Source organism: Lytechinus variegatus, chromosome 9 (genome assembly GCF_018143015.1).
Source record: "Lytechinus variegatus isolate NC3 chromosome 9, Lvar_3.0, whole genome shotgun sequence".
NCBI lineage: Eukaryota > Metazoa > Echinodermata > Echinoidea > Temnopleuroida > Toxopneustidae > Lytechinus > Lytechinus variegatus.
The window spans coordinates 13,929,217-13,952,080 of NC_054748.1; the positions used below are offsets into that span (position 1 = coordinate 13,929,217).

At 36.9% G+C, this 22,864-nt stretch overlaps 2 protein-coding genes across 2 annotated transcripts; both read right to left on the reverse strand.

Moving 5' to 3' along the window:
* Positions 1–1,655: 1,655 nt before the first annotated feature.
* Positions 1,656–4,174, reverse strand: LOC121421821. Its single transcript, XM_041616621.1, has 5 exons — positions 4,171–4,174; positions 3,970–4,071; positions 3,121–3,322; positions 2,454–2,566; positions 1,656–1,819 (listed from the first exon to the last, which is right to left on the reverse strand). The coding sequence occupies exons 1-5, from the start codon at positions 4,172–4,174 to the stop codon at positions 1,656–1,658; spliced, it is 585 nt and encodes a 194-aa protein (XP_041472555.1).
* Positions 4,175–4,335: 161 nt separating this feature from the next.
* LOC121421822 lies at positions 4,336–22,449 on the reverse strand. Its single transcript, XM_041616622.1, has 3 exons — positions 22,324–22,449; positions 5,489–5,669; positions 4,336–4,504 (listed from the first exon to the last, which is right to left on the reverse strand). Exons 1-3 carry the CDS (start codon positions 22,388–22,390, stop codon positions 4,336–4,338), a joined length of 417 nt encoding a protein of 138 aa, XP_041472556.1. The 5' UTR covers positions 22,391–22,449.
* Positions 22,450–22,864: the final 415 nt, after the last annotated feature.

Below are 22,864 nucleotides of genomic sequence, written 5' to 3' on the forward strand. Positions count from 1 at the left end.
GTAAGAAAGTGTTATAAAGGACTTATGCTTATTCATCGATCTGGTTCATACATTAGCAGTAAATATTAAAACATATGATGATCAATTCAAAGCATATGATTCATATAAAAAGAATCTTTGAATTTTGATAGTAGGAAGATTATTTGCACGTTGTGTATTGATAATTCATTTTAATTCAAACTTTGTCGAATTGCAACTTTTCAATTCCTTTGCTCGTATCATCGGATTTGTCAAATTCTCAGTTCACTTTCTTGTTGCTTTATATATATTTAGAAGATGTCATTTCAGAAATAACAGTTAAAGGCCAACTCCACCCTGTGTTAGGTTTAATAGGAAAGAACAGAAAAATCAAGCAAGCAAAATTTTAAAGAATCTCATCAAAATAGGCACAACACAGGACGGAATGCAAATGAAGGAATCGACGATGTTACTCACTAATTCTCTTGCATTTCATTTACACGAATTTTGAAAAATGAGCGTTTGAATAATATTTTCATGATCTGTCATTTAAACAATATCCCGCCTGAAGCTAGGGAGATCATACTGATTTTACTTTCGCGAATGCAGGGCGTTTGGAGCTTCCTGATAAAGAGGTATCAGCAAATATTCTAACTTAAAATGATAAAGATTTTAATTGTTCAAAAGGGAGTCAACTGTAACGAAAGGTAATTGCGTGACCGAAAATAAAAGACAATGATAGGAAATAATCTGATTAGACCAAAATGGCAATGAGAGAAACAGGTTGAGGAAATACAGTATTATGTGACCAAATATAAATGATCTAAACAAGAAACAAACCACTTCTTGTTCTTCATATCAGTTCAAATATTTGGAAAATGGCAAAATACCATATTTTACTGAACCTTAAAGGAAACCTAAACCCAAGAAGAGGAGCAATCTTATTGGAAAGAGTAAAATAAGAGGAACAATTTAAAAAAGTTTCATCAAAATCGGTTATGAAATAAGCAAGTTATGGACGATTGAAAAGTCTTGTTGTACTTAATATGCGGATCCTCAAATTGGCAAACGTGCTTCAAAATGGCTGATTTTGTGGATAACTCTCCATCTGTTTTGTACACATATTTTCAGATTTTCCCCTTTATTTTACATATTTCACATATCCTCCTGACCTTGACATATATGGTGTGGATTATATTATCCCATGACATATTATGATGTGCAGGCTCAGGAGGAAACAAGATGCAATTACACATATTTTCCCCTTTATTTTACATATTTCACATTATCTCCTCCCGACCTTGACATATATGGTGTGGATTATATTTTCCCATGACATATGTTGTGCTCAGGAGGAGGCAAGATGCAATTTGAAAGATAATGAGGAAAATCTGAAAATTTGTATGCAAAACAAATGGAGAGTTGTCCACAAAATCAGCCGTTTTGAAGCATGTTTGCCAATTTGAGGGTGCCCATAGAAAGTACAACAAGGGTTTTCAAACTCACATTACTTGTTTATTTCATAAACGATTTTGATGAAACTTTTATAATTGTTCCTCTCATTTTACTCTTTCCAATAAGATTGCTCCTCTTCTTGGGTTTTGGTTTCCTTTAATCTGAACTAGTTTTTAATCGACGGTTATTTTGAAATAATTATTTTTTAATAGAGTCTGTGAAATTCGCTGCCCATACATTCTCTACATGTAGAGAGATAGAAAGATTGATGAGAGGAACAAGAGGACAGACATTGTGGTCTTAAGACTCTTAACTCCAGATTTCTGTTGATGAATGTCGTCACCACCGACATTGACGAAGTCAAAACGAATCTGATCACCGTCAGAAGGTGAGATCCCCCAGAGATCTGAGGAATGAAAAAAGTTGTGTAAAAAATTAATAAGAAGATAAGAAAAAAGAAAACACAGGAGAAAAGAAGGAGAAGATGGTGATGATGAAGATGATGGTGATCTTGGTGGTGGTGATGATGGTGGTGATGATGATGGTGATGATGATGGTGATGATGATAGCGGTGATGGTGGTGGTTGTGGTGGCGATAATGATGATGATGGTGATTAAGATGATAATGATGATAAAGATGATGATGATGATGGTGGTGGTGGTGGTGGTGGTAGTGATGATGGTGATGATGATGGCGATGATGGTGATCGTGGTGGTGGTGAGGATGATTTTGATGAAGATGTTGGTGGTTGTGGTCGTAGTGTTGAGGATGATGCTCATCTTTTAAAATAATGAATACCCTATTTATCTGCCAGGAGCGTAAGTGTAACCCCCCCCCCCCCCGGCGGACCCGTGCCCTCAAAAATCATCTTGTAATTGACGATTGATCAGAATTGGACATTGTAGTATTTATACGGGTTCATCAATGAATGTTACATAGAGAATTTTGAAAAGTATGATACAAAATGCAAAGAAACATGACTTGAATATTCTGATAATACGGAAGAAGTGTAAGCGTTAAAAAAGACTGCGTTTCTTACCCCTTGGGAGTGTCTTTTTGGTCTTAACGTTGAACGGTGTCCACTGGTATCCAATTCGGTTTGTTATATTGTTTAATGTCATTATGCTCTTGGTAGAAGGATCTAACACAACACTTTGATATGAAAGAAAAGAAAATTATTATTTGTGGAGCAAGATTAAATGATTTCACTCCTAATCTTTCAAACTAATCTCCACCTTTCGATTTCAGTTTATTTATTTGTTTATTTTTCATTTATGGGTGAAAAAAATAAAAAAAATTGCGTTTTACGATTTGAATTTCCATGCCTGGTTGTCTGCGTGCTTGTCCGACATTAAAGAGATTACTTAGAGAAATCAGGAGGGATGCATCCTCGATGCCTGCCAAATTCATTAGGGTACTAGATATGGCAAAGGTTTTTAAAGGATATGAGCAAAGCGAGCGAGAACAAGACTAGGGACCTTTAAATACAAAAATCTTATTTGTGAATAGATTTTGACATAATATTAAAAAAATGGTATCCCCCTCTCACTTTCCTTTTCTTTCTATTCTTCCTTTTTTCTTGCCCCCCCCCCTTCCTATCTGTATGCCCGTGTCTACCATCACGGCTGTCATAATTGCCTATACATCATCACTACACGAGGACCTATATTCATATACTCGCCACATTTACATAAAAAGATGGTTACCTAATGTCCAATGGGACCTGATCGCTGATAAACCGCATGACGTCATACAAATTTACAAGTGATTGGTCATAGAGGACCAGTTGATTGCATACGGGCTTGAAGTAGATTCCCTCCCCCGTGTTCTCATCTGAGATGGTGATGAATATACTGAGTAACTTCAGGGGCACATTAGCTGGGATGTCGGTTGCACTGAAACATGGCCCTTAATATTAGGAGTATAAACGATACAAATACCTCTATTCAAATAGGACATATTCATATTAAAACAAACATTAATCTCTTTCAAATAACACCTTTAGTCTACCTTTATGACAATTCGTACACAAGTTTGTCCATTTCTGAATTAGGCCTTTATAGCTCTCAAACAACTTCGCTCATGACCTTTCCTTTTTCAAATTAAAGACGATTTTATGTATAAAGCTTTCCGGTATGCCAAAGTACCATATTAACTCTCATAAATGAACCACTGCATAGACGAGGGGTGACAAAACTATATATATATATATATATATATATATATATATATATATATATATATATATTTACAATCAAATGTCAATCGGAAGAGAATGAATGTTTAACAGAATAGAAATTGAATGTAGGTTGCGTTATTTCAAATTTAAACCAATAGGCTATCATCTGACCCGTTGCAAAGGAGGAATACATGGCAGAACATTTTGCTGTTATTCTTTAAATGGGATGAAAAGTATAATTCAAAATAACATATTCATGCTCATTTCAGTGGGTTATAAAAGCACTATTTAGGTTCGAGCCCCACCATCCCAATCAAGAAAATTATGAATTCTCTTTTTCAGTTTCAATTTATTGCAGTCGTTGTATAAAATATACCTGTGTAGTTGGCGATAGTGTGATCGCTTGAATTGGATGGAGAAACTGACGTGTAATCGAAGATATAAGAATCTCCAACTTCAAGTTCGATTTCATCAACACCTGTAAAACAGAAGAATTGGAAAAGGGGAGATAATTAGGATTATCCATTAAGCATACATAAAGAAAACACGATATGACATCGTCGACTCTCTCATTTGCACATTACTGAGTTATAACTGCTGTTTTTTTTAATGGGGGGGGACTTTGAAATGTCATAACTTTCTCGTTTTACATCCGATTGTGACGAAATTTTCAGTGTTGTGCTTGTTTGATTTTTCTCTTTTAATTCAATTCAACCTTTTTTTTCTATTGTGGACTTGACCCTTAATATAACAGTGGTGGTTTTACATCGTAATGACATTTCTGTTTCTCACCTGTAGGTGTCGCTATTCCTTCCCCGTCGAAGATTGCCCAGAAATAATCTGCATTGCCTGCGACGCCATTAATGGTCGTAATAAAGTGACCGTATATAGGATGCAAAGACGCCCCGAAACTATACGTAGTAATGAAAATGAGAATCAGATATAGAGTGATGACGTCACATTTTCTATTTATCAATTACAAATATAAGTTTATGACCGCATGGATGCCTAATTAGCCTAATGATTATTGAAGTCAATGTACACTGGCCAGTGGTAGATTGCCGATTCGTCTACTGCCAATTCGTCCACTCAGCACATGGTCTACTTTCATTTAGTCTAATGGGGTCTAATGCCATTCCGTGCATCAACTTTTTATCTAACAACCATTTTGTACAATAACCATTTGGTCAAATCATAACTTCGTCTAATTAACATTTCGTATATGACCACTTTGTCTCATAACCAGTTGTGGTCTGATATCCATTTCGTTTTCATTCATTTTGCACAATTAGTCCAATTAGACCAAATGGTATATGGACTAAATGGCTATTAGACCAATTGGTTATTAGACGAAATAGTGAGTGGACGATTTAGCAATTAGACCATGCAGATAATGGAAGAACTGATGGTAGACCGAATGATAGTAGACGAGTTGGCAATTGGACGAATTGGCATTGGACTAATTGAAAGTAAACCCTGGCCAGTTTGGTCCATGTGTCGGGCCCAGTTGAAACGCTTCCTACCAAATTTGTGCTGTAGATGCTTTTCATCATTCTCCTCCGTGATATGATATTGAAAAGAAAACTGCAAAATCTGTTTATTTATACGCAACACTTCGGTATTCTATTCATTTAAAAAGAAAATGAATGAAGAGCTAATGGACAATGGTGCAATAATATGTGGTCCGAAAGGCCAGTAGGCCTATTAGGAATAATCCATACATATATAACACGTATTTGTATTTTCATCCCCGGATTTCATCATATCGTTATCCTCCCCCCCCCCCCGGCCCTCCCCTTCGATTTCTCTCCCTCACCTCCCCTGCTTCTCCCCTTCATCTTTATCTCTCATCCCCATCCGCATAACATAATTGATGTAATTCTGGTTTGGCTTACGTGAAGTTATCCCCGTGTTGCTGATTAGCAGCAAGTATGCCTTGCCAGAGGTTTGCCCCATCTGGCACCTGATATTGCATCTTACAGATAGCAGATTCACTGACGCTGTTATCCACAGAGATGAAGTTGGTTATCTTAGCAACCTCACCGTCAGGAAGAGCGGCGCACTCGAATTCCATTTCTGAAAATTTCATGAATAAACTTGACAATTAAAAGTGAAAAGTAAAAAAAAAAAACAGAACGTAGAATACAACCGATCTTTTATAAAGGCTATACACACACTGACAATGTATGTAGATGAAGCCTAAACCGATTCTCTTTCCCGATCTGATAATAATAATGATATATGATATAAATAAATCATATAATACAATTCATTTTTATTTTATCAGTACCAATAAGCGTTTATTGATTAAAATATCAAAAATAATAAGCAACTAAGAAATGAAAGCAATCACATGAAAAGAAACGGTTTTCGGTATTCGTTATACAAAGAAAAGAGAACTAAAACACCGAAAGAGTAACAAGGGGAGGAGATAGCAAAACAGCAAAAAAAAGTTCAATGGGGAAGGGGCAGAATAATACGTTTGTTGCCTCTGTACCGTCAGTTTTCACCATTCACAATATTGGATGCCCCCCCCCCTTGTTGCACCCACAAATGTAATAACGCCCACAAATGTAATAACGCCCACAAATGTGATAACACTTTACCCACAAATGTAATAATTTTTGATCGCCCACAAATGTAATAATGACTTTACCCACAAATGTAATAAATTTGAAGGGATTTTTGGCGAATCCGTTCTAAACTAAAATCCTATAGAATTGCGTTCATATAGCACAAAATTGCAGTCTTTTTTCAGACCGGGTTAATAAAACATTAAAGTACAAGTCCAAAGTCTTTTTTCCAGACCGGGTCGTTTCAAAAATTATAATATAAGTCCAAAGTCTTTTTTTTCCAGACCCGGTTGTTTCAAAAATTGTGATATAAGTCCAAACTAAGATACGATAATGATATTCCTGTGGAAAAAAATGGGAATCGAGCTTAGTCTTTTCTCCAGACCCAGTTAATTAAAACTGGTGGAATTAATGTCTTTGTTGTTGTTTCAACTTATATGGTGTATATTGTGAATATATGCACTAAGAGTAAATTGAGAATCAAGCGTAGTCTTTTCTCCAGACCCGGTTATTTGTTATTTCAACATTATGAATAACAGTTTAAAAACAGTATAAAGACCCCATAATTTTATTAATGCTGGATATAGCGTAGTCTTTCAGCCCGACCAAGTTTTTTTCAAAAAAACGCTAATAGTAAGAATTAAAAAAAAATCAAAGTGTAAGACCACATAAACCTTCTACCTAAGAACCTGTTTAAAAAGAGGTTTAGAGTGTTGTCTTTATTCCAGACCTAAAACAGTTACGAAAAAATCTTCTAACATAAGACCTTATATTCTTATTCTTGTGGAATAACACGAGTTTTAAAACGTACTCTTTCCTCCAAACCCGGCTATTCAAAAAATATAACTAAAAAACTTCAAATCTAAGACTAATTTTCCAAAGTTTCACCCAGTAAAAATATGTCTTTACACCACACCCATTTAAAAAAATAATTTTACTAATCTAATTACTGTGGAACAACATGAAGACCGATTGTCGAAGATCGACTTTCCTCCAGACACAATTATTTCAGGAATAAAAAATAAATAAAACTCAACCCCAACAACAAATCTAAGAACCAACAATCCTCCAAATTAAGACCATGCATGTAGTAAAGCACATGTTTAGAGCGTTGTCTTTATTCCAGACCCGGTGATTTAAAAATGATTTAAACAATCTTAAAAACAAAGACTCATATTCTTATTCTTGTGGAACAACACGAGTATTATGCTTAGTCTTTCGTCTGGACCCGGTTATTTAAAAGATAAACAAATATTGAAAAAAAATCACAGCTAAGACCAATCTTCAAAATTAAACCCACTTAAAATGCTTGGGCTTAGAGTGTTGTCTTTACCCCTCACCCAGTTCTCTTAAAAATACAAATTAAGCAAAACATTAATCTTAAAACTTAGACCCCAGCATACTTAATTTGACAAAACAAGTTTATTTAAAAAAATACAGAAAAAACATTTAACCCTCTTCCAGCCTTACATCCTGTAATACATGATGTAATTAAACATTCACTTTTTCTTCCAGGCAAAGAAATTTATGATAAAAAAACATCAAAACTTAGAGCCCGGGGAGCGTTTCATGGAAAGGAGTTGTCTGACGTTTTATCCGACACTTACCATGGTAGCACTGCTTCTTAGCCAATCAACACCAAGGACAGTTGTCAGATCTGACAACTTGTCGGACATAAATGTTGATGAAATACTCCCCCAATCATCTTATTCATGTTGAACAGGCACAAGAATATGATTGAGTTATGAGGATTTCATTTATCTAATTTTTGAAAATGACAAGGTCTGGAATAAAGAAAACTCTCTAAAATTTTATTCATTGAAGGTTCTTAGTTTGAAGGATAGTTGGGCCTACACCATATTTCTATGTTATTCAATGTTGATAAGATTGCAGGGTCTTTGTTTTGTTGTTGTTATTGTGTTTTAAATGACTTTTATAACTGGGTCTGGAGGAAAGACTATGTTTTTTTCATCATAAAGAGGAACGTGGGTCTTCGTTTGCTTTTTTATTGTTACTAATTTATTATTATTATTCATCTTTTCTTATTTGAAAGATCTGGGTCTGGAGGAAAGACTACGCTATATTTCCATGTTATTCAGCATAAATAGGATCGTGGGTCTTTGTTTGCTTTTTTTATTATTACTAATTTATTATTATTATTGTTATTCATTTGTTATTTGAAAGATCTGGGTCTGGATGAAAGACTACGCTATATTTCCATGTTATTCTACATAAATAGGATCGTGGGTCTTTGTTTGCTTTTTTATTATTACTAATTTATTATTATTATTCATTTGTTATTTGAAAGATCTTGGTCTGGATGAAAGACTACGCTATATTTCCATGTTATTTAACATAAATAAGAGAGTTGGGGTCTCTGTTACCTTTCCACCAGTTTTAATTAACTGGGTCTGGAGAAAATACTAAGCTCGATGCTCATTTTTATTCCACTAGAATATCATTATCGTATCTTTGTTTGGACTTATATAATAATTTTTGAAACAACCGGGTCTGGAAAAAGACTTTGGAAGTATATTATGATTTTTTAAACAACCGGGTCTAGAAAAAAGACTTTGGACTTATATTATAATTTTTGAAACAACCGGGTCTGAAAAAAATACTTTGGACTTGCATTATAAATTTTGAACTAACCAGGTCTGGAAAAAGACTTTGGACGTATATTATAATTTTTGAAACGACCGGGTCTGAAAAAAGACTTTGGACTTGCATTATAATTTTTTAATTAACCGGGTCTGGAAAAAAGACTTTGGACGTATATTATATATCTCCTTCTCGGCTGATGATTAGTCACAGGTGACTCGAGGAAAACGGCCGATGAAAGCACCATGTTGATCTAGTTCATCAGTTACCCAGCTATTCGAGGAGCAGTTAAAAAATTGAGCTCTTTGTTTTGTTTTGCCAATAATCATATGCCAAAGCTTTATGCGGGTTATTCAAACTCATGAAAAAAAAATACAAGAGAGAAGGGGAAAAAGTAGAGGAAGTATTGAGACAGAAGAAAACAGAAAAAAGAAAACTTTTCATGCACAAGTTGCACTGCTCTTGATTACCTTTAATCACAAATGTTTATTTTGCAATTACATCTTTATGTGGTCATGACTAACCAAACATGTATAGCCTTCAGATGATTGCCTTACGGTTTGCTTATCTTTAAATGATGAAAGTATGCATGTTGATATATAGATTATTATAATTTTTTTCCCCAAACTCACCCAAAGTCACATTCCATCCTACAAGGGCTTGTCTCCCAAAGTAGGTAGGATTTAAAGGCGTCTTGTCTCCGGGAAAGATCGAGACTTCACTGACGTTGATGTTCACATCAACGGGACAGACGTATCCCCATACTCCGGTACGGGTGTAGTCCAGATTGGACCTTGTTGTTTGGAAGTGCCCTTTCCCAAAAGCTAACATAGAGGGCACATGTCTCCCAATCTCTAATCAGCGACAATCCACTCATCTTCGCTCCGCTGATTAGAGATTGGGAGACATGTGCCCTCTATGTTAGCTTTTGGGAAAGGGCACTTCCAAACAACAAGGTCCAATCTGGACTAGTACGGGTGTAGGATTGGAGCTGTGATTTTCCTAATTTCTTTTTCTGTCATCTCCATCCTGCTTGCATACTAGTAGGCCTATATAGCAAATTGTTAGCAATAGCCCTGGTTTTAATTTGTGAGACACACCTACTCGACTTTAAATCCTAGTATCCTAAAAAAAAAAAAAAGAAATAAAATATTAAAAAAAGCATAGAAAAGAAAAACAAAAAAGAAAGGAAAAAGAAATATTTGAATTTTACTTTTTTCCATTTTAAGAAAACAAACGTTAATAATATGATATATACTATGGCGAAAATAGTCAAATTGACTGGTTGCCAAATAAAAATAAGAAACCCCCCCCCCCCCCCCATTGACGGCTCAAGCGGCGGGAGAGGCAGGTCATGGCTGCGGGCTTCTCTTGATTTTTCAATCTATATCTCGGATTTATTTAGGATTTTCTGGATTTATTAACTGGACATACGTGCCTGTCTGATAGATACATACATTGGAATACTATTTGGATTTGTCAAAGGTCTCGGTAAGCAAACTTTCTGGGTCTTGCAACTTTCATACACAACTAACACAAATTTGATTTTCCCGCCAAATTTCGGCGCGTGGTCATTATGACCGACACGTCGTCATTGATGATGGATTACGATCACATTGGTCAAAATAGTGGGGGAGATAATTGGTCTGTCGTTAATAACAAAACAGTAAGAAGAAAAAAGAGAAAAGTGAGAGAAGGCAGTAGCCAGAACATAGAGAATTTATCACCATGTCGAGGAGACTCGTCCTCGGATGGAAATGACCAATCAGTTTTTCAAACTCCAACTGCCTCGTCCAACCATAATAATATGACGGTATTAATTATGCCCATTGCCAAAGAAAGGTCACTGAGAAATGTTAATATGCGGACAGTTGCGAATGCAATCCATAATTGTTCTGGATCAACACCTGCTAACATGAACTTCTTTAGGTCAGGCATTCTTATCAAGTGTGTAAATACTAGACAGTATAAGTTACTACATGACATTGAGGATATTGGTAACATACCGGTTAAAGCCATTGATAGAACAATCACGCTAAAAGGTGTTATTTCTGACATCCCCACGGAAATGTAAGAGGAAGAATTACTCGCTGAGTTGAAATCACAACATGTAGTAAAGTGTAAAGAGAATTATGAGAAAGGGAAATAATAGGCCTAATGGTGCAAACAACAAAGAAACAAATTACCCTACTCGCAGCTTAATCATTTCCTTCGAAAAGGTGAAAACTCTACCAAAAGAGATTGCCTTGTGCTACCTGAAAAAAGAAGTAAAACAATACATCCCCCGACTTATCCGTTGCTTCCAATGTCAACGATTTGGACATACAATAGCTAATTGTCGCCAAAAACTTAGATGCGTCCGGTGTGGAGGTGAACATCCATTTGAGGAATGCAATCGCAAGGAAGAGCGAAACTGCGTTAATTGTGGAGGTAACCACCCAGCCGCCTTTAGAGGATGTGAAGAAGCAATTAAGGCAAAAGAAATCTTAAAGATTAAGGTTGTCAATAAAATGAACTATGCACAGGCGCTCAAAAAATACAATGGGATGCAAAATGACAAAAATCTTGCTAATAATGATAGCGCGCCCTCCTATGCACAGGCTGTCAAGCCTAACTCCAAAAATGCTCAAAAAGACATTGGAAGCAAGGAAAGTCGACCGAATGAGATAACAATCGAGGCTGAAATTCATGATTCAACTTCAATTCATGAATCCGCACAAGTGGATCTCCCTGGCCCAACCCTAGTAGAAAATAAAGTGAAACAGGTTGAAACTAATAGATATATGCCAACCCCCCTGGCAAAAGAGAATTTCTTGATGTCAGCATCCAATGAAGATCTAATTACTTTCTTTGTAAAATTGTTTATGATTTTCTTCAAAGAACACTCAGAAGCCGAAGTTGTAACTCTCATTGAGTCTTCTGTTGAAAAACTTATGGCTACCAATTCATCAAGAGCGAGCTAATTAATTCATTCATGACTGCACTTTTAGTCCTACAATGGAATGCACAAAGTATGATTGGACACGGTGATGAGTTAATAAAGTATTTAGAATGTAATAAGAATACACCTTTCCACCTCATCTGCATTCAAGAAACGTGGTTTTCAGAGGAACATTATACTCCATATCCCGAATTATAGCTGCTTCACTAGAAATAGAGATAAGCAGCGAGGTGGTGGATGTGCATTATATGTTCACGACTCTGTTCACTACGATTATCCTACAATACATGCAGATATAGAAATGCAATTGATAAATTTATATATGCATAATTTTACTTTATCCGTTGTCAATTATTATAATCCTTGTAAGAGAATAGACGAAAACATTCTAAATACTTTATTGCGCCATGTTAAGGACACTACGAAATTGTTATTATTAGGGGACTTTAACTCCCACAATACACTTTGGGGAAGCGATACAACAGATAATAATGGGCCCCAGATAGAAGACTTCCTTATGCATCATGATTTGATGGTTCTTAATGATGGTTCAGGTACAAGATTGAATCCTGTAACAGGAAAAACCTCATGTTTAGATCTATCTCTCATCTCCACTTCCTTAGCTATGAACTGTCATTGGTACACCCTTCCTAATAAATTTGGAAGTGATCACTTCCCAGTTATAACGGAAATATATACCGGTAAACAGATCTCGAAACAAGACGAAGACAGAGAGACTAAATACAAATGGTCCCTGAAAGGCATGAACTGGAATAATTTTAGTAATATATGTGAGAAAAACTATAAACAATATTATATGAATAATACTATTGATGTTAATATTCTTTGTGAAAGATTTATGGACATTTTAGCAATGTCTCTAAATGAATCGGCACCCATTAAGAAAAGGGCGCATCGCAATCCAGTCCCATGGTGGACAAAGAAATGTTCCTTAAAAATCAAAGAAAGGAATAAAGCGAAAAATAAATTAAGAAAATGTCTATCAATTGAGAACCTGATTAGTTATAAGCAAAAGAAAGCTGAAGCTCAAAAAGAAATTCGACTTGCCAAACGTCAGTATTGGCAGTTATACTGCTCTAAATTGAGTCGCTTCACTCCACTTGGTCAAATTTGGCGTTTTGTTAAAAGATTGAAAGGTGTCCCTAATCCAACAAGGCGTAACATGCCTGTATTGTTCTTAGAGAATGGAGAAACGCTTCTCAGTGATACAGACAAAGCCAACGCTTTTGCTCGATCTTTTGTACAAGTTGGAGAAACTACCAATGCTGACAGTTCGGATAAAGAGATCAATAGGCAGTTTGAAAATCTTCCTTTCGAGAACACAGGTAACATGCCTCTAGCAATTAACGAACAATTTCAGATGATAGAGTTAGAAAGTATCCTACAAGGTAAGAAACCCTCAACTCCAGGAGAAGATGGAATAGGTTATCAAGTGTACGAGCACCTGCCGGAGTCCCTTAAACATATGATGTTATATGTTATAAATAGGATCTGGGAAACCGGTACAATACCAGTGCCATGCAAGCACTCCATACTTATTCCCATGTTAAAGCATGACAAAAACCCATCCAAAACAGATTCTTATCGACCCATTGCACTCACGTCTTGTTTCATCAAAATTATGGAAAGTATGGTAAAAAAAACGACTTCAAATGTACCTTGAAAAACACGTTTTACTATCTCCTATACAGAATGGATTCCGCAAAGGTCGAGGAACAATTGATAACATTGTTCATCTTGAGAATGAAATTCAAAAGAATTTGAAAACTGGTGTTAAAACATTAGCAATCTTTATAGACATAAAGAAAGCATTTGACTCCCTATGGACAAAGGGACTCCTAGTCAAATTAAGTAAATTAGGTCTTACAGGAAACATTCTACTTTTCTTAAAAAATCTATTGACACATCGCACTATTCAAGTTCGAGTAGGGGATCATCTTTCTGACATTATGGAAACCAATAATGGAATTCCTCAAGGCAGTAGCCTTAGTCCTGAATTATTTAATATTATGGTGCACGATATTCCAATTTCACCAACCATCCACAATCTCCTTTATGCCGATGATTGTGTAATATGGAAATCTGCCAATGATATAAGAGAGGGTACCAAAGAAATCCAGGAATATCTAAATATACTTTATGATTGGTTTCTCTCTTGGGGATGATAATTTCTTGTGAAAAGACGGTCCCCGTACTTTTTTCTCATTCCCCTCGATATGATCCATGTCTCGAGATATATTTGGGGGACAACCTCCTAACGCCAAGGAAGGAGTACAAATATCTTGGTACTGTTTTCGACTCTAGGCTAACATGGAGACCCCACATACATGAAGTAGTTCAAAGATGTAAAAAGAGAATCAACATTTTGAAATGCTTATCTTATGCCAATTTCTGTGGTAATGTTGGAGAATTACTCCACGTATACCGGGCAATTATTCGGTCACTCATGGATTATTCATGTGAGGCTTATGACTCTGCAACCACAAATGTTAAAAATATTCTTAACTCCTGCCAATATCAGGCACTCGCCATATGCGCGGGAGCAAAAAGGGGCACTTCCCTTCGAACTCTTCAAGTAGAACTTGGAGAAATGCCCCTAGATATACGACGTGAAATGCTGAGGGTAAGACTCAAGAAACGCATAGATAGTATACTAAATCATCCATTGAAACAAGATCTTCAAGACTGTTGGCAGTTTCAGTTTTACTCTGACAAGAACACGAGGAAGCCGTTCGGGGAAAGAATATCGAAATTACCCCAGCCTCTCCAATATGAAATTGAATATATGTACTCGTATACTTTTATACCTTATTGGCATTACCGGTCACCAATAATATCCACGGAGATATCCGATTATATATCGAAAAGTGACAATTTAACATTCCAGAAACAAACAAGTCTTGAATTAATACACAAGAAGTGGTATAACTTCTTACAAATCTTCACTGATGGTTCGAAGTCTCCTGAAACAGGAAAAGCAGCAGCAGCATTTCACGTACCCTATTACAAATATATACATTCAATGAGACTCCAAGATAATACATCGTCTTATAGATCAGAGCTTGCAGCGATTATACTAGCATTAAATTGGTTGAACCAATTACCTGGCCTTTATACAGGAGCGGTCGTATTTTGTGATTCACTCAGCGCACTAGAGGCAATCAAAACTAAAAAAGAAACTAACTTTGTGAATGAAATTTTGTTAATGTATACACAATTGTATAATAAAGGAATAACAGTGTATTTTGAATGGATCCCAGGTCATTGTGATATCAGGAACAATGAGGTGGTGGATATCGCAGCCAAACAAGGTTTACGGCACAGCCAGATTGATGTAAATAACAAAATTAGTAAGCATGAATCAAACTGCATTCTTAAAACGTACTTCACACAAATATGGCAAAAAAAATGGGATGAAACACAATCACCTTTGAAGGACATTCAAAAATCAGTTTCGAAAACTTTCAAATGTGTTCTAAACCAGAGATATAACACATCTATTTTACATTGTCTCCGAATGAACAATATTGATCTTAACGAGAATAGACGGCTTGTCAACAACCATGAAACAGGTCTATGCTCATTCTGTGCTGTGCCGGAAACAACTCTCCACTATCTCACAAAATGTCCAGAATACTCACAAGAAAGGGAAAGGCTCTTACTTGAAATAAATGAAAGCGAATTGGATATAAAGAGACTTCTCAATTCAGCAGAGTACTCGCATCAAAAAGCTTTGGTATCCTTCGTAAGAAGGACCCAAAGATTCACATAGTATATTCGAGTCATTTTAAACATATTGTTAATTGAAACAATTGAACGTTGTATTAGTTCCATTCATATATGAATATTGATATGTTTGTTGAGTCTTATAAACCCATGTTGGGGGAAAAAAAAAAAAATATATATATATATATATACAATGATATACGTGTTAGATATGAATGTGTTAGATATGAATGCATTACATATATGTCTTCCGTATGATCTTATTAATTTGTAAGCATTTGATATATTGAACAAACTATGAGATGTGAAAATTAACCCAATGCACGATAACTTCACAAGACTCAGAACGTTTGTTTTGTCTCGAACCTAACCATTTGTACTAACTTTGAATTTCGAAACTCGGATGGAGATCACTTCGTCAACAGACATCACACAGCCTTGACTGGTATTGGGGGGGCCTAAGGCTACGCATGCGCATCATGCAGTAGCTGAGAAACCTGATCAATGTACCGATCCGGGCTTGGCCAGAAAATACATCATAAGTGGTTAAGTGATTTGTGATGACAGTCTGTTGTGAATCTCCAAAATTGCGCGAATAATGCAGCGCCGTACCTGACTTTTACTGAATTGATTTAAGTACAGAAAAAATTATAAATAAAATTACCGCAAATTATGCTGGCGCAAGTATTCACTACTGAATGACACGCGCCGTATAAGCTAAAACAACAACAACAACAACAATTTTTTAATTAACCGGGTCTGGAAAAAAGACTTTGGACGTATATTATAATTTTTGTAACAACTAGGTCTGGAAAAAAGACTTTGGACTTATATGGTAATTTTTGAAACAACCGGGTCCGGAAAAAAGGCTTTGGACGTATATTATGATTTTTTTAACGACCGGGTCTGAAAAAAGACTTTGGACTGCATTATAATTTTTTTAATGAACCGGGTCTCGAAAAAAGACTTTGGACGTATATTATAATTTTTTGATAAACCGGGTCTGGAAAAAAGACTTTGGACGTATATTATAATCTTGAAATACCGGGTCTGGAAAAAGACTTTGGACTTGTACTGTAATATTTTATTAACCGGGTCTGGAAAAAAGACTTTTGTGCTATATGAACGCATTACTATAGGATTTTAGTTTAGAACGGATTCGCCAAAAATCCCATCAAATTTATTACACTGTGGGTAAAGTCATTATTACATTTGTGGGTAAAGTGCATTATTACATTTGTGGGTAAAGTGTTATTACATTTGTGGGCGTTATTACATTTGTGGGTAAAGTGTTAATTACATTTGAGGGCGTTGTAACATTTGTGGGCGATTATTACATTTGTGGGTGTAACACCCCCCCCCCGCACATCGGCTGGCAAAAAAAACCCAGGGGAAATGAAAAAGAAAAGGAGAAAGACAGAGAAACGTAGTGGGAGAAGAAGAAATTATATGCTATATTATATTACATTATATTTATTATATCATATTATATTATATTCTGTATTGATTTTGTGACAAAATTGTGTTGATATTCGATTATACTTTAAATAAGGTTGTTAAAGTAACATCCAGCTTAAATATAATTGATGTTTTAGTTCCGCAATTTTAGGCCTACTTTGAAGTTCCATGGCCAAATTGAAAGCAAAACTAATTATTGGCTTCTTTACTTTGCTTTGCTAAAAATGTTTATTTTCCGCATGACAACCGACAACAGAGGCGTCGATTATGGGGGGGGGGTGATCACCCCACCAATGAAAATATTGGGGGGGCAAACATACCGTTTTGCCCCCCCCCCAATAATTCCGTATGTGCTAAAAATAAAATAAGATTGTAATGTTACACAGAAATCAGCAAGAGAGATTGAGATACACAACTCGTTCTTCGTCTAAAATCGTGCTCAAAATGTCTACTTTTCAGATTGGATTATCACAAAACTTCAGCTCGCGCTTCGCGCTCGCATTATTTCTGAAACAAAAACCCATACTTTCCATGATAAAACGTCCATTAAACTCAAATTTTTTTCATATCGAAACATCAAAATTTTCAGCTCGCACTTCGCGCTCGCATTAATCTGCTGGTGAATACGTGTGTGTGTGTGTGTGTGTGTATACATATATATATATATGTAAACACATATATATAGGCGTGTGTGTGTGTGTGTTTGTTTGTTTTGTGTGATCGAGCGCCTTTGGAAAATTGATTCATGATTTTGCCCCCCCCATTCTGAAAAATGGATCGACACCCCTGACCGACAATGTCATCTATGCCAGAGTATTGATTTGATCACATGAGTCAGTCCTTGTGGTCGAAAAACGTTTCGATATGATTATTGTTTATGTGGTTAAAAACAAAATTGTCATTCAACTAATATCATTAAAAATGCCCTATTGTCAGTGGCGTACGTACCGTGGGTCACGACATGGGTCACGTAGTTGCCAGGTATACTGACCTATAATAGAAACATTTTAAGGATTGTGCCATTAAACGGATGTGTATCTCACTGAACAAATTCACTAAGTTGATACGCATATTTCACTAACCAAATTATGCAAGCGCGAAGCGCGAGCTGAAAAGTTTTGATATTCAGATCAGAAAATGGACATTTTTAGGACTGTTTTAGGAATTCATGAAGAGCAGACACAATGCGAACATAAGCACGGGCTGGGAATGTTTTATATTCAGAACCGTTGAAAACAGGATGTTTAGCACGACAGGATTGTAAATCTCTTTAAACAGACAATGCAAGCACCAGGGATACAATATTTCTAAAATCCTTAACGCGATCATGATAAAACCCAAATGTAAGAACGATCTTGCATGTTTTTAAATATCTACAGCATATTGTTATGTAGTATGCATTTAACTTCCTGTTATCCTTTCAATCATTCGCCTTCACTTGTTTACAAACTCCCCTAATTTCATCTAAGAATTCCCAAACCCAGTACCATTTAACTCCTAATCCTTTACCATAAAAATACCAACCCTCCGTGACGTCAGCTAATTTTATGGAAGAAGAATGACTCACACTTTTCCAGCCCCAGTCACTTGCACAGAGCAACACCACACCCTAAGCTTATACCAGAGAAAGTTTGATAGACAATCCCGGTGGGGGGGCACTCAGTATATAATGCATAGTGGGTATGTGCCGCGGAGGGGACCCCCATTTTTACACTCAAAAATCCGTTCCGAGGCATAGCATATTTGTCTTGTTGAGAAAAAGAACAATGAAAGCCGCTCCAAGGCATAGCATTTCCTTCTTATCGAGAAAAAAGAAGAGAGAAATCCGCTTCAAAGCTTCGCATATTTTTCGTTACGCCGCTCCGATCGCATCGATCTGCGACAATGAGTTGTAATTTTGGTGAAAAGCGGCCGCAAGGCTCACCCGGCGGAGGCCGCGCGCGTATTTTTTTATTTACACCACTGCTCCGCCACAACATTGAAAACCCCTTCAGAAACGGCTCGCGCAGGAGTCTAACACGTTAACCACACGTTTTGTCGTGCCGCGCACTTCTTTATAACAAACCTTATTTCGATAATGAATAAGATATATAGACCAATTTCACGGCCGGTTTATGTATTTGGCCCTCTATCGGCGACGCCATTGCTGCGGTGGGCAAGTGCGCTGACCGCGATTGGCTCTGTGTACAAATTCAATGAAAGATTACAGAAAAGCTCTGATATTGTGTCATTAACTTCATCATAAATCAATAAAATAAAGCATGGACACCTGGGTAGACGATGTGAGACAATGGCCATATCTGACCGATGAAGGTATGATGAATTTTTGCACTTTGGCTACTTTTTCCCCTTAGTTTTGTCAGTAAAAGTGAGTTGATGATGACCAAGAATCGCTGTTGGGTTTCATCAGGGAGCTCACTTCTTGTTGCTAGTAAATTGTGTTAGAGTAGCTGGAGAGCGAACGAGACATACAGTGATAGAGAGGATAAGAGAGAGGATGAGAGAGGGGAGAGGGGGAGATCTATGTGTGAGAGGAGGGGGATAGTGAGAGGGGAGAGGGGAATAGTGAGAAAGGGGGGGGGGTAGTGAGAGAGAGAGAGAGAGGGGGGGGGGGGGCTAGCGAGAGAGTGTGTGAGAGAGGGATAGTGTAATACAGAGAAGGGGATAGTGAGAGGGAGAGAGAGAGGGAGAGTCGAGAGAGAGAGGGGGGGGGGACTGATATTTCCATCTAAGCATGATCAAATAAATCCCCCCTCCCTCCCCCCACAAAAAAACCACCACCACCACATTTTATGCAGGCCTATAAGTATCCAAAAGGAGGGGGCAAGGCAAGAGAATAAAACAGAGAGGAAGGATAAAGGAGGAAGGGGAAGAGAGATCCACTGGTGACGCATTCCTTCATCATGGCCTGGAAACCTATGCAGGGAGTACGGCTTCACACACAAACAGGCTTCATGAGCCCAAGGCGAGTGAATTTCACATTCACTTTGCTTCCAATCCTGAAGCTTTCTCCAATTGTTGTGGCAATTGAACACAGCACAGCTGCGACCTGAACTTCTCCGATTAATGCTCATTGTGAATCTTACAAGAAATCTGCTCAATTGGTCCAAAATAAAAAAAAAATCGAACGAATGTACCAAATACCCTATTGACTTGTGTACTATAAAAGTTGATTCGCCCACCGCAGCATGGCGACCAGTCTGCTGCCCTCTCACGTTGTGAAATTGGTCTATAGCTTTTAAAAAGCGTTGAGTTTGTTGGGACCTAATCTAACCGCGCTAGCTGCATCATGCACGCATGACCGTTCTTTCGGGATGCATGTACGCACTCACACGCTGGCGGTCCGTTCCAAAGACCTCCGTTTTCACAAACGCTTGTCGTTCCGAAGCCCGTTCCGAGGACCCTCCTTTTTACAATAAGCCCGCTCCAAGGCCCCCGTTTTTTGTCTCGCCCGCGGCACACCCCCACCACTTTTTTGGTCGAGTGCCCCCCGGGTAGACAGTTTCCTGGAGACCAATCATATCAAGCTTAGAGATTCCTCCCACCTTAAATTGCTACACCCCCAGGGGCGGATCCAGCTTTCGCCCATAGGGGGGGGGGGGCCGAAAAATATTTTCAGCAACATTTTTCTCGATTGGCCGTCATAAATTTTGTTGGTTTTTCAGGGGGTAGTCCTAACTAAAGACTGAAGTTTTAAGTATATGTTAGTTTTTATTGTTATAAACAAGATAAGGTATCTCATGTGGTCTTAATATATAATGCGAGCGCGAAGCGCGAGCAAAAAATTCTTTGATATTTTATGTCCTTAGAACTGAAGATTCTGAGCAGTTTTTATAATCATGAACAAAGATAAGTATCCAACTAAACAATGCGAGCGCGAAGCGCGAGCCGAAATTTTATTACAGTAACGTGAAAATTAAGGGACTCAATTAGGACTGTTTTTAGTGATTAATGAAGAGGATACAAGTATCACCAATTAAATAATGAGAGTGATATTCCGACCTGAAAACTGGACGGTCTAAGCGCGTTTTTATTTGAAATTAAAGAACAAGCTTGTGTGTCTCAAACAATTAAATGCAAGTGCAAAGCACGAGCTTAATTTGTTGATATACTGACATGAAAATTTTGATATAACAATTTGTGTAAATCAAACAAAATAATGAAAGCTTGATGTGTGAGCTAAAATATTGTGTGCAAATTTCTTTCAGAACAAATAAAGTGCCATTTAATCCTCTTGAATGGGATTCATTACACAGGCGATGCGAGCGCGATGCGCGAGCGAAGTTTTTTATATAATGTCTATTTTCCAATTTTCCCCCTCATCTTTTTCTTGTTTCCTTTCGGGGTCGGTAAATTACACATCATGGGTATAATAGCTCTTTTTTACTTTTCTTCCTGCTTTTCGTAGTTTCTATCAAGATAAAGAGTACACTTTTTTCTGCAGGTTGTCAAAAAAATAGAGGGGCGGGGCCGACTCGGCCCCCTCCTGGATCCGCGCCTGCCCCCAAAACTAATAATATAAATAAGACTTCTTTATTATTAGAGATAGAATACCAACGATAGAATACTAGACCCACTGACACTGATCCTGACTGACTGACTGACTTCAAGACTTGACGTCCATCGAATATTAATCTAACTTCACTCCGAATCTCAATCTTATTCAAAATTATTTTATATTCATCGTCTCCTATTATATCTGAATATTCATGTACTTCGAACTGCAAACTGTAACTGATGATTAAATACCCTGTGATTTGAACTGTATAACTTTCTCCAAAGTTTCCTTATTATACGCTTCCCTTCAATAATTACCGATCCCAACACGACAATATCCCAACCCATGAAAGTGAAAGGTGATACGTTGTTACTAGTATTTACGAGCTGATATCTTGAAAACGTTAACTTCCTGTTGGTTTCGTACTACAGTTTTGTGAAAGAATCCATGGAAAATTTTAATTGCACACCAGTTTTGTCTCAATTGTGTGATACTACTTGATCAAATTTGTGCCCCAAATGTCGTAACTTCCATGAAGGAACCAATTAATATTAGAATGATGATCAAAATCTGCATTAGATATACCAAAACACTGAGATGTTATGATCCCCTTATGTCTAAAATTTAATACTGTAACGTCGAACGAAAAATACTCCTCCTTTTTTTCTTTTTCTTTAAAAAGAAAAACATCGACGCCGCTTTCAAACTTAAAAAAAAAACATATTGTCATCATTCTTTTTTTTTTGGGGGGGGGATGAACGCGTTTGTGCAGAATCCCCCCCCCCCCGTAATGCAATGAAGAGAAAAGTAAGTTAGTGATGATATATTTTTAAGGAATTATACATTGCAAAATGAAATGATCTGCTAATTATGAAAAATACAAATAAATTGATTTAATAGTCTGACACTCACCTCCTAGGCATTCATTGGAAAGAATACCGGCAATACAAATCACTGAAATACATTTCATTAAAGACATTGTGGACAACTTGAGACCGGAGAAGTATTAAACTGCAAAAATCAACAGCAAACTGTGAACAGAAGCTTAGTAATTACTATAGACCGTTTTATGTCAAGCACCCTTCTTCTGCAATTATCGTTTCAGCCTTCCCGCAGCACCGCCTCTGTTTCTTATGTTGTCACCAAGGCGTTGTTTGTTAATCGACCAATCAAGAGGCTTAAAGAGCGTCACATGATTGCACACTCATTTCATTTCCGACAAACAAACTATTTACACGGAACAATTCTTACCATAGTCCTTTTTTGTGCTTGATATGATGTCTGGGATATATCAATATGACGATTGCATTTATTTTTACGTGTGTTTGCCAATATTGGTTTAGTCAAATTAACACAATGACATGGAAACGAAATTCAATTCAATTTAATTCATTTAATTTTCAACAGAACAAGGTAATGTGGTCAAAATAGTAACAATGAACTTATACAGATA